Genomic DNA, 18,755 nt, shown 5'->3' with positions numbered 1-18,755 from the left:
GACTCAAGCATGGCAACAGTAGTGAGGTTGGCCCAGGATTGGGCAGTGTTTCGTTCTGCTGTGCATAACGTCGCTATGGGTCGGTACCGACTCGATGGCACCTAACAACAACAACAACAACATAAGAAAGAACCCTTGAAATTAACCAATCCAACACCAACTTTCTGAGAGAATATTCTTTAAACCATTTGTATCCTGAAGGTCTATGCCTTTGCCCTCTGTTTAGAGTTTGGAGATAGAGTAAAATTTAGCATATAATTCTTCCAACCCCCAGCCCTCTTTCTACCCACCCACCACCCACCATTGTTTTTCATAATCTTTCTCAGGTTTCTACATTAGAACTAGATACAGTTGTTGTTCAGTGCCATCAAGGCAGTTCTGACTCATAGTGACCCTGTATAGGGTTACTGATGAGCAGCTGGTGAACTTGAACCACCAGCCTTTTAGTTATCAGTCTAGTGCTTATCATACAGCACCACACCAGGATCCCTTCAACTAGATTGTTGTCATTAAGCGCTGTTGAAGATTCCGACAGAGAAAGATTTTTTACAAGAGTAAAGTGGCTGAAGACTGAGTTGGTAAACTGTTGAGGAATACATTTCAGCCAAACTTTGGGCAACTATATTTGCTTCAACCCAGAATTATTCATCAGGATGTATCCTGAGGCCCTGTTATTTGCTTGGGTATAGATACTTAATTCTTTTGGAGTCTCTAGACATCCTTCTTAATTATTCTAAAGCTAAAGTGGCTGATAATGCCTATATTGTAACCATGAAAAGGGACAAATGCTTGCAGAAGTTGAATACTTGCAGAAGTTGACCATACAGATAAGAAATGAGGCATGAAAAGATCGTTTAGTGGATTAAGAAGCATTTTAGAAATTCTCTCCTGTTTCAGCAGTTTACATTAGTGTTCCCTAGAACTTGTAGGTATAATGGCTGCAGAGTTTCCTTGAGCTTTTGTAGCCTCGAGGTTGTAGAGGGAAGCTAGTATGGTCTGGTGCTGCAGGATCATACAATGGACCACAAGGTCTGTTTTAACAGTAGGCTTACTGGTTCAAACCCATCAGCTGCTCCTCAGAAACCATAGACAGAACTGAGTTGGAACCAACTCAAGGGCACTTAACAACAGTATGCCTAAGGAAGACTATAGAAGAATCTAAGCATTTGAATTATGGTGTTAGAGAAGAATTTTTAAAGTGCCATAGTGTGAGAACTGCCAACCTTGTGGCTGAGTAGGAATTAGACATTTGTAGATACGCAGTATTTCCTATGCAAAAAGATAAGAGAGTATGTGGCTGCATTAGCTTTACATGAATTACAGAAGGTCTATGCAGGAGATAGACTTGCAAGGAGCTCTGGTAGCATTGTTTGCAGGAGATAGACCTACAAGGAGCTCTGGTGGTGTAATGGTTACTAATCGTGCTGTGAACCTCAAGGTCAGCAGTTTAAAACTACCAGCTGCTTCATGGGAGAAAGATGAGGCTTTCTGCTCCCATAAAGATTTACAGCCGCAGAAACCCTATTCAGGGTCGCTATGGTTGGGACCGACTCGGGCACGTAACAATAACGACAGTATGCAGCTTTGTATGGACTCCTGGTGTGGCACTGTAGTGTCAGTACTGGACTGCAAATCACAAGGTTGGCAGTTCAAACTCACCAGCTGCCCCTCAGAAACACTATACAGGCTCACAATGAGTCTGAAGTGACTCAGTGGCACTTAACAATGACTTGCAGCTTTGAGGAGTCCTGGTGTAATGCTGTGAGATAAAACACTGAAACTAAACCCAAGGTCCGTTTGATTCAGAAGGTCCCTTCAAACTCACCAGCTGTTCTTTGGAATCCCTATACAGGGTTGCTGTGAGTTTGAATTGGCTTGACGGCACTGAACAACAGTGCATCTTTGACGTATTTTTATTGGGTAATATGTCAAGGAGGTAGCGTAGTGGTTACAAATTGGGCTGGGAACCGCAAGGTCAGCAGTTCGAAACTACTAGCCGTTCCGTGGGAGAAAGATGAGGCTTTCTGCTCCCATAAAGATTTACAACCTCAGAAACCCTGTACAGGGTCGCTATGGGTTGGAACCGACTCGACAGCACTTAACAACAACAACAACAATGTCAAGATTTCAAGCTGTGTGTTTGTATCATGAGTTGGGGTAGCTTAAGGAAATAAATATAGAAGAGAAATCCAGAGAGGTCAGTAGTTCAATTTTTGAAGCTTTTTTTGGCAGGGGGGGGGGGAGGGCGCGGGTGGTGAGGAAGGAGGGAATCCTTGGAGAATAAAATAAATTGTTACATTATTGTTTTGTTTGTCCCACTTTTGACAAACTATTACATCCATTTGCAATCATTTTCTATGCTCCGTGAACAACCAACATTCTTCCCAGCTCTGTCTGACCTGTAGACTGGGTGTTGATATGTTTTCAACTGGAACTTTCTGGCCTATACAAAAGTACTAGTGGATCCCATTACTGATGCAAGAAACTGCAGGCTTGTTTCCAGAACAAAGAAACGTGCCCAGGAATTCAGGAAGCTTTGTTTTCTGAGTAACTGGAAGGAACAAAGGAGTCTGCCTTGCTGCCACTGGCTGTTAGAGCTGCAAATCCTGTCCAAGAAAAATCCTTTAAGAGAACCCCCCCACCCCCATTTTTTAAATGTAGAGCAAAACAAGGTGGTGCTTAAGCTTACATTTTAATGCTAATTAGATGGAGGCTCTGGTAGCTTGGTGGTTACTAGTCAAATCAGGCTTCAGACCTCAAGGTCTCCCTGCGGATCACAGTGCTCCAACCTGCACAGGCTCATGGGGATGGTGCAGAACTAGGCAGTGTGTTGTTGGCTTTTCAATGAGTTGGGGGTCGGCTCAACAGCAGCTGACAGCAACAGTGCTAATAGCAAATGGAGGTGTATTTGGAGCCTTGGGTTTCTGCAGAGCTAGATCTGTCTACCACTAATGTGGCGATCAGTACAGTAGTAATACTACCAATAACCTACCAGCCTGTCTGAAAAGTGACTGTTTTGTTTTCCTCCCAAGCTATGACCTAGGCATAGAGAATCGTGATGCCACCAATGACCAGGTCACCAAAGATGCTGCAGAAGCCATAAAGAAATACAACGTAGGTGTCAAGTGCGCTACTATCACCCCCGATGAGAAGAGGGTTGAGGAGTTCAAATTGAAACAAATGTGGAAATCGCCAAATGGCACCATCAGAAATATTCTGGGTGGTACTGTCTTCAGGGAGGCCATCATCTGCAAAAATATACCACGGCTTGTAAGTGGATGGATAAAGCCCATCATCATAGGTCGTCATGCGTATGGGGATCAAGTAAGTCCTTTTGGTAAAATCTCATTTTGTATTTTCTTTGTATCATAGCCTTTGACTGCCTGACAGTTCCAAATTGTATGTGTTTTATTCTTATCTTTTGGTGCCTACGCCCCATTAAGTATGGTGTAAAATTGAAAATATGTGTACAAGTATGTGCATCTGTGTTGTTAAGTACTGTGGAGTCGGTTCCGACTCATAGTGACCCTGACAGGGTTTTCGAGGCTGTAAATCTTTAGGGGAGCAGAAAGCCTCATCTTTCTCCCGTGGAATGTCTGGTAGTTTCAAACTGCTAACCTTGAGGTTAGCAGCCCAATTCATAACCACTATGCTGTCAGAGCTCCTTGTACATCTGTGTTACTTGCCTGTATTTAAATATAATCTTGGTGTATTGCTGCTGGGTAATGCACTGGACTACAAGGTTGGTTTCAATTGTAAGGTTGGTGGTTCAAACTCACCAGCCGCTACTTGGAAACCTTATACAGGATCACTACGGTCGAAACTGACTCAACAGCATTTAACAACAGTAACAACAACTATAAGCAAATACAGATTAATTTAGATCGGCAGTCATCTCAACACACATTTTTCTTAAACATCTTTTTGTTTGTTCTTGTTTTTGTTCTTGTCCTTTTATTAGGGAAAACCATATGATATTACTGTATTTTTAATTGGCACTTTGATATGATTCAACATAGTATTTTGATCAGCGGTTCTCTACCCTTGCACAATTGGGTCCCTTTAGAAGTTTCTTCGCAGGAGGAAAAGTTTATTTGTTTGTTTTACTTTTTTTGTTTCTTTGTTTTAATTCCAATGCCCCAGTTAAGTCTAAATTTCCAGAGTGGTTCAGGCATTTAAAAATGCAAATAGGATTGAGAACCACCAAAGATTATATTCAACATATTCACTTCATGCATAAAAGGAAAAACTGTCTTAGTGACTTGAAAGCATTCTGTTTAAAACATCCCTTTCTACTTAGAGTTAAAAACAAACAAGGTGCTGTGTTTGAACCCCTACAAAAGTAGGCTCACTGCCAGATGAAACAGAAAGACTGCTGCCACACACAATCCAAACTGTATTAATACTGAGGTTTCAGACTATCGTAGAAAGCAGTCTGTCATGTGTTAAAAGGAGTTTTGAAAACAGGATCCCCTGTTGTTGAAATCCAGATGTAGCAATCCTTGGAAGCAGCGTGGTTGTCTGTTTCTGGTGCCAAGGTCTCAGGGTCAGTCCTGGGAAGGGCCAGTTAATTTTGTACCACCCATGGCAACCCAAACTATTCATTCTCTCATCCTGGCCAGCCCCTCATGGACACCTCCCAGAGGCCTAGGCTAGGGCATGCAGATGGGAGAGGAATCGACGTGCTCTTCCTGGGGGCCACACTAGAAGTACTCAGTGATTCAGTGGTGTCATTTTTTTGTCTTTTTTGCTCTTTCTTTCTTTTCTTTTTTTTTAAATCTTTTTGGCATCAGTCACTTGAAAAAATGCTTACTCTATTTATTAAAGTCCAGCTTGAAAATTCCAAGCATCAGGCTTGTTCACTGTTCATTTAATCATGCTTAAACCTCCAAAGGAGTCCTGGGGTGGCGCTGTGGGTTAATGCGCCAGACTGCAAAGCCATTTGAACTGCAAGGTCAGCGGTTCAAGCTCCTCGGAAACCCTGTACAGGGTCGCTATGAGTCGGAACCGACTCAACGGCACTTAACAACAACAACAACAAACCTCTAAAGGAGCCCTGGTGGCACTGTAGGAAAAGCTCTGGATTCTAACCAGAAGGTCGGCAGTTTGAATTTACCAGCTGTTCCACAGGAAAAAAGTAGACTTTCTGCTTCCGTAAAGATTACAAGTCGGAGTCAACTTGATCTCCACAAAAGGTGTATGTTCTTAGTGCCTTGGTTTCTTCCTTTTAAGAACTGTGAATCAGTTACCACCCATAAGCAAAGACTTTATGTCAGCAGTGTTCTAGGTAGAATGGGTATTTAATCTTTATTGCTATCTGACAACTGTTTTATCCCCTGTAATTAGTATTACTCTACACAGACCTAAATATAAATCAGTGTGGCTGGCATTTGCTGGCACCTGACTCTAATTTTGTTCATCACAGAAGGTATAGTGTAGCAGGCTTGCGGGTGGCAGTCGTTTAAGTTGTCCTGGGATAGCCCTTTCCTAGGGGCCATCACCCTGTTGTAGCTGCTTTTAAAATGACTGCTATGTACAGACAAGCACTGGGCCTGGAATTAGTTGTAAAGTCAGACATGAGAAAAGTGAGTCCTGGAGGCCTAAGTGAGGACCACACCCCGAGTCTTTTCACCCTCGATGAATCATTCACTCTACAACAAAGTTACATTTTCATAAATTAATCAACAAATCTAATGAGATGATTCAAGTTAATCACTTAAAGCATCTGACATTAGCTCTTTCATCGTTGTCTTTAATACTATAACTAGTGTTATTATCATTTCCCCCTAAGAAGATGTCTCGGCTTTTTTGCTCACCTCTCTTCCTCTGTCATCCTGTAGCATTTTTACCTTTGCTCCCTTTTGACATTTAAATGCTCATACGTTGTGTTTCCTCTCACTTGTGTTAGGTTGTATGTGTTGTAAGGGCAAGTACCCTATCTCATTCCCTAATGCTCAGAGAACTTCCCTGCACTTGGTGGTGGTGGTGGTTAAGTGGGTTGGTTCTGACTCATAGTGATCCTGTATAGGGTTTCTGAGCAGTAGCTGATGAGTTTGTAGTTTGCAGTCCAGTGCTTATCCTACAGTGTCACAATAGGACTTCATACTTGGTGGTAGTTACATGCTGTCGAGTCAGTTCCAACTCATAGCGACCCTGTGTAGGGCATCCAAGAGGCAACTGGTACTTTGAACTGTTGATCTTGTGGTTAGCAGTCCAGTGCTTATCTAACAGTGACACATCAGCACTGCCCATACTTGGTATGCACCTAATAAATACTTTTGATTTTCAATGTGTTTTACTACTAACTGAGGGAAACTGAGTAGCACAAACAGTTTGCTGTTGACCGCTGACCTAAAGTTTGGTTGTTCAAACACACCAAGAGACTCCATGGAAAGGCCAGGCAAACAGCCAAGAAAACCCTATGGAGCAGTTCTGTTCTATAACACACAGGGGTCACCATGAGCCAGAAACCAACTCGATGGCAACTAATAACCACTAACTAGCTTTGGGAACTCGCTAGACCTTTGTCTCCATCTATAAAAGGAGAAGGCTGAGATACACTGGCCTGTTTGTCATTTATAATTCCTGCTGAGGTACTTATCTTTTCTTGTTTGTCGTAGGGAATTAAGTTTACTCATACTTTTATTATTATTATTTTGCCCAAACAGTACAGAGCAACTGATTTTGTTGTTCCTGGGCCTGGAAAAGTAGAGATAACCTACACACCAAGTGATGGAACACAAAAGGTGACATATTTGGTACACAATTTTGAAGGTAATGAGCCCTCATGAACCACATGTTTATGTTTTTACAGATCATTTGATGACATGGTTACTGGTGTTCTAAAGTAGTTGTATGCCTGAAAGTGCAATCTCTATCTGTAACATTTGTGTAGGGCCCCAAACCTAACTTAAATAGTACATACCTTCCATGGAACAAATAAAAAGCACAAAAGGGATTCGCTTCTTAATCGGAAATGTCTCTGGGGAAAGACAAGTAGGTATTTATCCATTTACCTTAAAGCAAGGAGAGAAGATTGCTGGGAATCTCTTGTGTTCAAATTTTATAAAATCAATATGAGTAGGCCCAATGCACCCATGCACCCTTCATGTAATCCTCCTTCCCTTGCAAGAAATATTTGTGTTATGTATTTGCTGAAGTTTTCTTCTTGTCCTTTTGAGTATTTATTCTTTGAGAGTAGAACATTTGCTTTTTGCTTTTTCTTCCCAGCTATTCATACCCTGCATGAAAAGCTATGGAAAAACCTACCCAGACATTGTTGAAAGAATCAGAGAGCCCTGTTTCTCCATTATTAAAGTTCTCAAAAACCCTCACACACACCCACACCCACATCACCTAATTTTTGTTTTCCCAGACTCCTCCAAATAATATCATTTTAAAAGAATCTAGTTCAACCAGTTTCAAGGCCTTTTGCTTTCTGAGATCAAGTTAGCCTTGGGTGAGGGCATGAATTCAAGGTCTGTAGTAACAGAGTTCACCAACTGGCATTGTGAAATGCCAGTGATTACATGTAGCATAAGTATTTCGTTTCTACTAATTATAATAGGAACTTTCAGTACCCTCCAGGAAATTAAGACAGTATTTATTCAGTATTTGAAACTCAAAGTATTCTCAATGACTGAAGACAGAGTGCATACTTAAAGTTTAAAATGCATGTGGGAAGTTTAAAAAAGTATGTAAAGGATATTTTTTGAAGTAGTCACCCTTTCTTGAGTGTAATTTCTGATTTGTGTCATTAGTCTGTGATATTCAGTATCTTCAGGGTCCTAAAGACCATGTGTTTCTTTCATTTCTATTCTATTCTAGCTTATACATAAGTTAGAATGTTTTTATCTCAAAATAGTTTTCTTAGGGAACTCATGGAATTCCAAGTTGAAAGACTGACTGAGGCTTTTAGAAGCCTTGTCTGCAACATGGGAACTGTGAATTGAGTTTTTTGGTGATAGTGGAATGGCTTCAGTGTTGTTAAAAAACTATGTCCCGTTTATCTTTCCCCCTTTTTCTCTCCTCTATTTCTTCCACAGATGGAGGTGGTGTTGCTATGGGGATGTACAATGAAGATAAGTCAATCAAAGATTTTGCACATAGTTCTTTCCAGATGGCTCTGACTAAGGGTTGGCCTTTGTATCTGAGCACCAAAAACACTATTCTGAAGAAATATGATGGGCGTTTCAAAGACATCTTTCAGGAGATATATGACAAGTAACTGAATTTTTTTTTTCCGTTTTCTCAAGTAAACTGGTATTAAGAAGCCCTGGTGGCACTGTGGATTAAATGTTGGTCTGTTAACTACAAGGTTGGTGGATCAAACCCACCAGCTGATAGAAAGATGAGGCTGTTTTCTCTCGTATAGTCTGGAAGTCCTATAGGGTCGCTATGAGTCTGAATCAACTTGATGTCAGTGTGTTTGGTTTTGGGTTTAAGCTGGTATGTGTGGTCCAGAAACTGCATTCATATACCTTTGATTCTGGGACAAAGCAAGTGAAAGCCATCACTCATTCATAGATGAGTGCAAAACTGAGCTTTAACAGGAGTGAACAAGAATCACTCTGAGTTGCTTTTAGACGATAAACATGTTCTCATACAAGGGCCCTCCATTTACTTTTCAGAGACCGGATTGCTTAATTTTTAAATAAAGGTCACATGCTGGTGTAGAAAGTTCCAGTTTTTCAAGTATGTGAGTTACTTAGTTAAGACTATTTTCACTTTTTCTGAAACCTGTTGTTTTGCTTTGATTTTGAAAGTCTCTTAAACCTGAGTCTATGTTTACAACACCTTTGGATTGAATGATAAGTGGTCATGTTCACTTCAAGCTCTTTTATAGTATAAAACTTCAGGCCAAGGCTCAGATTTTAGATGAAATATCCTTTCTGAGACATTGTGACCTCTCTTTTCAATACTTACCAATACCAAGTCTAGAAATTGTCCTCAAATACACCTTTTCTGGAATGACATCAAGCAGCAGGATAGTCATTTTTCCCCGTGATAGTCTTGTTTTTGTTTTAAGTACAGTTCCCATTTTATGTTTTTGCAGCTTAGTTTTTCTTCAGCTGTTACGGGCTCAAATCTGTACATGGGCTTTGGTGGAGATCGTGGGGCAGCACCTGCAGGTCTAAATCAGGGTGAGGGTGTTCAGTTCTTTCAGGCTTCACGAGAACGGTTCCTGCCCACCTTGCTGTGAATGGCACAGCTCACACAATGATGTGGTTTCACGTACAGCTTGGGAAGCACACATGCACTGAAGACACTTGCTTTGGAAATCTCCCTGAGGACTTTGACCTGTACTGTGTTTCCAATTACAAACTTATTAATGGCTTAGTCTTTGGACATGCAGCAGGCTGCACATAGCCATTGTTTCTCCTTTTCTTTGTCATCTTGGAAGGTGATTTCAAACTTCTCATCGGTAGTGTATAAAAAATCATGAAAAGTAGCAGCTGAGACACCCCACTCACTGCCTCACCTCTTTCTCACATTTTTACATCAGGGTAGGTGGAATTGCCCTTACAGGTAGGAAATTGGGGTTGAATGGCTAGAAAATTAAAGGTTTGAGCCCTTGACTGTTAGATTCTCAAGTTGATGCTACTTCTAAACATGCTTCTTCTGTCCTCTCTTCTAGAGCAATAGACAATGCCTCTAACAAAACCAATGTCATATTTTTTTTCTTTTAGGCAGTACAAATCCCAATTTGAAGCCCAAAAGATCTGGTACGAACATAGGCTCATCGATGACATGGTGGCCCAAGCCATGAAATCAGAGGGCGGCTTCATCTGGGCCTGTAAGAACTATGATGGTGATGTACAGTCAGACTCCGTGGCCCAAGGTAAGGAGCCAGGGACCATGTAGAGGGGAAGCTCGGCCTACCGCAGAAGAAGCCATTCCATCCTACCTCTTTCAGTGTGGTGTAGTCCTTTGTAAAATCAATCCTGTAGTGCTTACGCTATAAAGCCTATCTTCTCATCCGATGTTGTTGACAGAGACCCTCTGCACAACAGGACAAAACACTGCCTGGTCCTTCACCCTTCTCACAATTGCTGTCATTTTGATGGAATTGTTGGTATGCCCTGACAAGAAAAGTCAGTAAGCTCAGACTCAAGAAGTGACTTCACTCAGTCTCACACGGGAAGTTACTGCGTAGGTTGAAAATCTTGGCCTTAGTTTATGAAATTTGTAAAGTTTAACCTGTCTCCCACTTGAAGTATCAAAACTCCCATTGGGTAGTATAAGTACCTAATCCAAAAATCTAAAGACCATATCAGGGGAAGGGGCAAACACCAGAAACTCCTCGTCTTGGTTTTCTCAGCACCGAGCTGCCCTTCAATTTCACTTACCCCTGGAAACTGTATAAATGCAATTCTCCTCTGATGAATGTTTGTTTTAATGTTTGTGTTAGCTTTTCCCAAGGAAATACGTCTCTTTTTTTCTCTTATGAAAGTTAAACCTCTCTTATCAATGTGAAAATCAGTAGACCAACCCAGTGAAGATAACTTTTATGTCAGATAAATGCATTAGAAGAATCTCTTTGCCTTCATTCTGTTTCTCCTAATCCTTATGATCATTTGTGCTGTATGCAATAGAGAAAGGAGAATTGTTTTGTGTAGGGCTCCATGGTGGATTTGGAAGGTTATTCCTTGTAATTAGGACTTTTGGAAAAAGATCTAAAACCTTCCCATTGTTTCTAAATGTCCTCATAGCAACAAGAAGAGAGTATCTGAACGATACGTTCTATGAAATAGTTCATTATATGATTTGGATATTGTGCAAAGACTGTATGATATTCGGCAGTCCTTGTAAAAAATACTAAAACTTTTTGGGAGCCCAAACAAAGTTGGAAATCTGTATCCACTGGGTATAAGAGACTAGCCGTCCTATGGCTGGGACTTTGCTTGCATGCAGGGGGTCAGGGGAGGTGGTTCAGGGGATGGTCACTGGGAGCAGTGGTTGGAGGGCCCATGGCCGGTGGTGGAGGCCCTGTGGGGTCTGCTGTTTTCTGATGTTCTGCAGCTGCTAGAGGCAGGAGGCTGTGTCTGCTGAAGCTGGGCAGCTGCTGAGCCTGTGAACAAAGCCAAGAGGAGGCGCTGTGGGGATTGGAATGCGCTCAGTGTAGTCCTACTGCTCCTCCACTCTGAGCGTTTGAAGTCTTTACAACTACTGTTGTTAAGGCCATCGAGTTGGTTCCACTCAGAGTGTCCCTGTATAGAGTTTCTGGGGAGCGGCTGGTGGGTTTAAACCACTACCTTGCAGTTCAAATGGACCTTGCGGTCCAGTGCTTATCCTATAGTGCCATACTGGGACTTATCTGAGAGTTATCTACATGGCAGAGTAGTGCAACATGTCCATATGCAGGGTACTAGCTACTTGGTGGTGGTGGTGGTTGTGTGCTGTGGAGTTAGTTCTGACTCATAGCAACCCTACATAGGGTTTCTGAGGCTGTAAATCTTTACAGAGCAGAAAACCTCATCTTTCTCCCACGGAACAGCTGGTAGTTTTGAACTGTTGACCATGAGACTTAGCAGTCCAATTGATAACCACGATGCACCAGGACTCCTTAGGGAGAAATAATAAAATAACTGCTTTCCATTTAAAAAAAAAAAAAAAAAGAAGGATATTAGGCAACACATACCTGTATTTCAAATAAAAATATTGAGTTGTGGGTGTTCAAAGGACTTGGAATTAGCAGTTCTTTAGTGCTGTGTCCAATAGTGCACTGATAAGAGACAGAGACTAGATTCTGTGACTAGAAAGCCTGCAGACCCGTGTGACCCGCGACCCACAGCATCTAAAACGATGAAAGGCAGCAGAGCTGTCTTTATGCTCTGTCAGCTCTGGTCTCACACCAAATAATACATCTGTGTCCTTCGCTGTGACAGTGTTACCAACCAGTGTCTTTTGATATTAAGAGAAGACCTATGGGCCTGGTTCTGAAGTTCTGCCATCAGTACATATTTATCTGAGTGTTTACTAAAACCTCAGACCAACATAGTGGTGTAAGGAACAGGAATCCTGGTGTGGTGCGGTGGGTTAATGTGCTGGACTGCAAGGTCGGTTTGAACCACAAGCTCAGCGGTTACAGTTTACCAGTAGCTCCTCAGAAACCCTATACAGGGTCACTATGGGTCAGAATTGATGCAATGGCACTAAACAACAACAATCTCACACAGAAATGTTAAACTTCCCAAAGATAAGTTTTTAAAAAATTCTTGTTAATGTAATTATTCAAAGATAATAGAGTTGATCTCAGACTCCTCCCCTTCACTCCCCGCCCGCCCCCCCCCCAAAAAAAAGGTAGCAGTTTATTCTGGATTGCTGTATTAATTACACAGGTGTTATTGGGAAATAGCAAAAATGGGAGCAGGGAGAAAGGAATTCCAAATTCAAGGGCAAAATAATGAATAAAGAAGAAAAATCAATTGTATGAAGTTAAAAGTCATAATGTGGTCCCTGAATAGGAAATCACAGAACAGAATTGTTTTGCTGGGAGTGTTAAACAGAGTGAGGAAGGGCAGGTGGGATGTTCTGGGACCCATATCCTTCTGGTTTTACTTGCCCTTTTTTCCTAATGAGACTGAGTAGCTTGAGTGCAGAAAACAGCTTGTTTTGATCTTTATTTCCCCTGAACAGCAGAGCCTTAGTACATGAAAACAGAAATAATACATTAAGCTCTTTCTCTATAGCAGGTACTAGTCTAAAAAAACACCATACAAACCAAACCCACTGCCATCAAGTGGATTCTGTCTCCTAGTGGCCCTTGTGGGACTGACTGAAATGATCCCATAGGCTTTCTAGGGTTGTAAATGTTTATGGAAGAAGACTGCCACATCCTTCTCCTACGAAGAGGCTGATAGGTTCAAACCATTAACTTTTTGTTTAGCAGCTCAATGCTTAACCTGCTGTACCAATATATATTCCTTTCATATAGATTCATGAGCATGTTGTTGTTGTTAAGTGTTGTCGAGTCGGTTCCGACCCATAGCGACCCTGTATAGACCCTGTAAATCTTTACGGGAGCAGAAAGCCTCATCTGTCTCCCGTGGAGCAGTTAGTAGTTTTGCACTGCTGACCTTAAGGTTCGCAGTCTGATTCGTAACCACTACACTACCAGAGCTCCTTTGATTCATGAGCATATGCATATTTATTTATATGCATATTTAAAACAACAGAGTGACATGGGTTCTTTTACTACCTCCATTTTGCAGGTAAGAAATCTGAGGCAGGTGGAATGCAGGTAGTCAGACCCTAGCCTCTCCATCAGGGAGTGGGCAGGTGCCTCTGAGATCATGCTTTTCCAAACCCTTCAGAAAAGTGGTCCTGCTTCAGAAAAGCAGAAGTAGGGATGAATCCATGTGCCCGTGTCTGTTTTGTTTATGAAGACCAGCCATTTGCTCTTGTCTCTGAGAGACCCAGTGGTCTTCAAGCAGTTGAAACCAATACCTCATGCTCTGCCACTTACAGGTTATGGCTCCCTGGGTATGATGACCAGTGTGCTGATTTGTCCAGACGGTAAGACGGTAGAAGCAGAGGCTGCCCACGGGACTGTGACACGTCACTACCGCATGTACCAGAAAGGACAGGAGACATCCACCAATCCCATTGGTAAGATGGTGTTGACGTCTACATGGATTTCTGATCAGTGACTGACACTCTCCAAAGGGACTCGGATGGGTTCCTTTGGCTGCTCAGTACCTGGGGACAAAACCATCACCAAGTAGCTGATTTGTTCTTTTAAATATAACCATTTTAATGTACTTCTTGAAATAAATATTCTTCTGTTTTGTGGGAGAATATTTTTGACAGAGAAGAATGTTATTCATAAGCATTTTCCTTTTCCTCTGGTGCAGCGAAATATCACACAGGCTAAGAATTAAAAGCCACATTGACCCTTTCAGCGAGTTTTCAAGACCCACCCTCTAAAAAGATCACAGCCTGAAAGAGGAGGCCAGTACAGGCTAGACATAGAAGAGAGTGTGACTTGTTCCAAATTAAAAAATGCTTTATGGCCCAAGTATTAGTACTACACCCATGAAAATGTACTTTTTAAAGCTCTAACACCCAGATGTTTTTTTGTTTTATAAAAATGCACGTTATCTAAAGTCTACATTTGGTAAAATATTGCCAGCACTCCTAACATGACTAGGTGGTGTAGATAGCATCTAATGGTCAGTCACCTAAACAAAAAGCTCTCCTGTTTTTCCATACGGAACTATTTGAGCATCTCTGTGGCTGGCATGACTGAGGTGTACCCGTTTTCCTTCTCTCTTTTAGCTTCCATCTTCGCCTGGACCAGAGGGTTGGCCCACAGAGCTAAGCTTGATAACAACAAAGAACTCAGTTTCTTTGCAAAAGCTTTGGAAGATGTCTGTGTTGAGACCATTGAGGCAGGCTTCATGACCAAGGACTTGGCTGCTTGCATTAAAGGTTTACCCAAGTAAGTATAAACTGCCTTAAACTCTGGTCAAATCACAGCTTATCGTCAATGGACTCAAAACATCAATGTATTTTAGAACTATATGAATTGTGGTTCATCAGAAAGTTTGGGGATCAGCAAACACTGTCTATAAATTGTCAGGTAGTAAATATTTCCTGCTCTGTGGTCTTTATTACAACCACTGAATTCTATCTCTGCCGTTGTAATGAATGAGCGTGGCAGTGTTCCAATAAAACTTTATATACAAAACATACAAAGCCAGAGTACAGGATAGATTTGGCCTACACCTTAGGTTGCTGACCCTTGGTTTAGTTGGATGACAAGGTTCTGAAAATAACAGACAGTTAGAAACAAAAGGACTTCAGCAGCTATTTTATTTCATCTCTATTTAAAGTAAGCAGTGCATGTAAGTATCAGATGTCCATCTGACTTGGATCCTACCATAAGTGTCTGTAACGGTCAGTCAAATCTTGCACAGGATTTTTCTGAGACTCCGGTAGCCAATGTCCCAGCTGTTGTTGTTGTCAGGTGCCATCGAGTCAGAACCGACTCATAGCGACCCCATGCACAGCAGAACGAAACAATGTCTGTTCCTGGGCCAACCTCACTACCACTGTCACACTTGAGTCCATCAATGATGCCACCTGGCCAATCCATCTCGTTAGGGGTCTTCCTCTTTTTCTCTGACCCTCCACCTTACCCAGCATGACATCCTTCTCCAGCAACTGTTCCTTCCGGACAATATGTCCAAAGCATGAGAGATGAAGCTTAGCCATCTTGGCCTCCAAGGAGCACTCTGGCTGAACTTCTTGCAAAACAGATCTATTGGTTCTTTTGGCAGTCCATGGCACTTTCAGTATTCTCCTCCAACACCACAACTCAAAGGCATCAATTCTTCTATGATCTTCCTTATTCACTGTCCAGCTTTCGCATCCATATGAGGTTATTGAAAATACCATGGCTTGGGTCAGGCGCACCTTAGTCCTCAAGCTGACATCTCTGCTCTTTATTAGCTGCTAATCAGAAACTTCTCCCCAACACCAGAGATAGTTTTGATGCTCATCTCAAGAAACACTAAAATGTAACAGAAATAACCATATCCCCTCTGGTGTGTCCTCAAAGCTCTGTTAGGGTTGGTATACACCAGTAACAGGATAAATTCAATCACTACATCTTTTGTATCTTAAATTCAAAGGAAGAATGCTTTTTAAATATTCATATCAGTATGGTGGCTTTGTACTGTATTTGAATAGTCACCTAACAATAGGAGTATGCCAGTCCATTGTCTTTGAGTTTTCTTAGGACATTGATAGAAATGTTGTGGTTGTTGTACAGCATCAACTTGGTTACAACTTATAGTGACCCTGTATAGGGTTTCCAAGGAGCAGCTGGTGAACTTGAACCACCGACCTTACAGTTCAAACCGACCTTACAGCCGAGCACATTAACCCACAGCACCACACCAGGACTCCTTGATAGAAATAACAGGATGACATTATTTTAAAGGACAAGTACAGTTTGTTGGAATTTGGATAAAGGTGTGGCTGTACCTCACGTAGTCTTTCTAATGGTTAAGAATGAAGAACAAGAAGTAGGATGGCTTCCATCCCAAGCATCAATCTAAACTCAAGCTCTGTGATCATTTCACTCTCAAAGCTACATGATTAGAAACCGAGTGTAAATGTGCATGTGAACGAATGAACAAAATGGCACCATAGCCTATTCTAGAACCCAAGTCATGAGACTGGGTCAGCCTCAAACCTTGAGTAGCACAGGTTGAAGATTTGTAGCTTGCTAACCTTAAACAAGAAGCTCTGGTGACGCAGTGGTTAAACACGTAGCTGCCAATTGAAAGGTCAGTGGTAAAACCCACCTGCAGCTCCATGGAAGAAAAATGTGACCGTCTGTCTCCATAAAAATTACAGCCCTAGAAACCCTATGGGGCACTTCCTCTCTGCCCTGTAAAGTCATTATGAATCAGAATTGACTTACTGACAACAGGTCTTTTTTTTCTCCCCCAGAAAAAAGAGAACTTCAGAAAGTTTGTGGGAAAATATCATTATCTTTTAATTCCATTTAACTACATACCTTTTTTTAAAAAAAGTTTTTATTGTGATTTGAATGATTGTTTACATGGAAGAACATCAGTTTTACACTCATCCTATCGTATTTCATTTCATTGCAATGATTACGATCCCCTCCATGCATCATCATTGAACAGTATTTGCTTCTATTCCCTCTGTTTGTCTGGGGGGTTTTTGGATGTACACAGAAATACTCAGGAATATATAATCATTTACACAACCAAAGGGCTCATTCTACAAGCCTGCCTCCTGGCCGCCAGCACACAGACTTTCTCTTTCCATGAGTCTGGAGTCCTCATCTCTGCCTCCATCTGCTGTTGGTGCTTCTCTGGATAGGGTCCCACATTCCACTTGTGCTCTTCTCCTTTGATGGTCCTAGGGTCCTCTGTTCCTGGACTGTAAGATTATCTACTCCCCACTTTGTTCTAAAACTTTACCACATACTTTTTGAAGCCACCTCATAAATACAACATTATATTAAGCCTAATTTCTGGGACTTTTCCTTTACCTGATACCAGATCAAGGCGCCCAGCTGGTGCTGTGGGTTAGGCACTAAGCTGTTAACTGAAGGAGCAGTGATTCACACGCACCTGCTAAGGGAAAAAGATGAGGCTCTCTGCTCCAGAAAAGATTTACAGTCTTGGAAACCCTATGTGGAGTCGCAATGAGTCAGAATTGACTCCATAGCAGTGGGTGGTTTTAGGGGAGCAGGGCTAGATGCTACCAGATCAGCAACAAACTGAATTTCCTGTTTTCTCTCTCTCTCTTTTGTATTTAGTGTACAACGGTCTGACTATCTGAATACTTTTGAGTTCATGGACAAACTTGGAGAAAACTTGAAGATAAAACTAGCTCAGGCCAAACTTTAAGATCATCACTCGACTTAGGAGCCTAAGATTTTCTTTGGTAACTAAGTCCATTGGTTTACATTTTTCTGTATAACACTCAAGGGTAAAGACAAAATCAGCTTTGTAATTTGCTTAGAAACCAGAAGTTTATCTTTTCTATACGTTTACAGTCTTTTTCTTATACCGACAGCGATTGCCACTTTCATGAATGTGGCCAGAGACTTTGTGTTACTTTATTTTCTAAAAATTACCTTACTACTCATTTGTACTTACTTTTTCTGGGTTGCAAAATAAATGACCAAAACTAAGAGTGCTTGAAAGGATAAACCAGAGCCACCATATTGTTTTCTTACAAATTTGCATCCATGGTTTTGGTGATTACAGATGCCCCAATTTTGTAAGATGGAACTGTACGTTGAACTTGTGCATGTTTTGGAACAAAAAGAGTGAATGGGAAAAAAAAAAAAGTATGGCATTTTTGTAAAGAACTCCTTTTGAATGTTGTAAGATGATGCTACATATTTTGAAGGGCACATGAGAATTTGTAATCCAGAATCAAAACTACCTGGAGGTTTGTCCTCTGTTTGCCTTTCCTCCCTTTGTCCTGTGTGGCCTGAATATTCTACTCTAAATTCAACCAGTCATACAAAGCAAAATCAAAACAGACCTGAATTCTAAAAACTGAGGTGAGACAGAGCAAAAACCAGAATGGAAAAACTTATGGGTTAAAGATCTGGAATAGGTGATATGGAAGGGGCACAGTGAGCCCTTTCAGGAGCCTAATGCAGGAGATTGGATTGTTGCTAGGACTGTAGAACATGACAACCATTCAGAATGGCACAGTCGACACCATCTTTGAAAGGGGCACTGTTTCCATCTCTGCTGATCAAGACATATTTGGCCACCATCTTTGAACAGGGCACTGTTCCCAATGCTACTGGTCCAGAGATATTTGACCACCATCTATGAGCATAGTACTGTTGTTTCTAACTCTTGGGGTCAAGTGATTTGGTTGCTGTACAGTACACACACTGCCCTTATTTTCTAAAAGGGAAATTACATTTCTAGCAGGGCATCCACCACGGAGTTTTCTGCTCTAGTTATCATTCTGGTTTACCCACATTTTACAAATTTGGGTTTAGTCTGGTTTCCCTTTGTTGGCCATGACTGAGCCAGGAAGAACCAGTTCAAAGTTCTGTCCTAAGTCCATTTTTTTTTTTATCCAAGTGCAATAATACAAACTGTATCTTTTGTGGACTTCCACTTGTCTATTTTCTTTCTTTTATATAAATGTGATTTTTCAGAAGTTAATATTCAACACTATTATAGTCATGTTCCACCCTGAACTGTTAATTTTAAATAAAATTAAATACTAATGAC

General features: G+C 41.4%; 1 protein-coding gene across 1 annotated transcript in view; it reads left to right on the top strand.

Annotated features, from left to right (window-relative positions):
* IDH1 (isocitrate dehydrogenase 1 (NADP+), soluble) overlaps window positions 1-17,593 on the top strand; it is a 20,819-nt gene extending 3,226 nt beyond the window's left edge. Inside the window, exons 2-8 of the mRNA XM_006872730.1 lie at window positions 3,033-3,324; window positions 6,669-6,774; window positions 8,046-8,223; window positions 9,690-9,841; window positions 13,471-13,611; window positions 14,281-14,443; window positions 17,306-17,593. Of these exons, the coding sequence (XP_006872792.1) occupies window positions 3,033-3,324; window positions 6,669-6,774; window positions 8,046-8,223; window positions 9,690-9,841; window positions 13,471-13,611; window positions 14,281-14,443; window positions 17,306-17,396 (1,123 nt within the window). The 3' untranslated portion in view covers window positions 17,397-17,593. The remainder of the gene's footprint in view (window positions 1-3,032; window positions 3,325-6,668; window positions 6,775-8,045; window positions 8,224-9,689; window positions 9,842-13,470; window positions 13,612-14,280; window positions 14,444-17,305) is intronic.
* Window positions 17,594-18,755: the final 1,162 nt, after the last annotated feature.

Source organism: Chrysochloris asiatica, unplaced genomic scaffold (genome assembly GCF_000296735.1).
Source record: "Chrysochloris asiatica unplaced genomic scaffold, ChrAsi1.0 scaffold00212, whole genome shotgun sequence".
NCBI classification, from domain to species: Eukaryota; Metazoa; Chordata; class Mammalia; order Afrosoricida; family Chrysochloridae; genus Chrysochloris; species Chrysochloris asiatica.
This window is presented reverse-complemented; position numbering and strand designations above follow the sequence as displayed.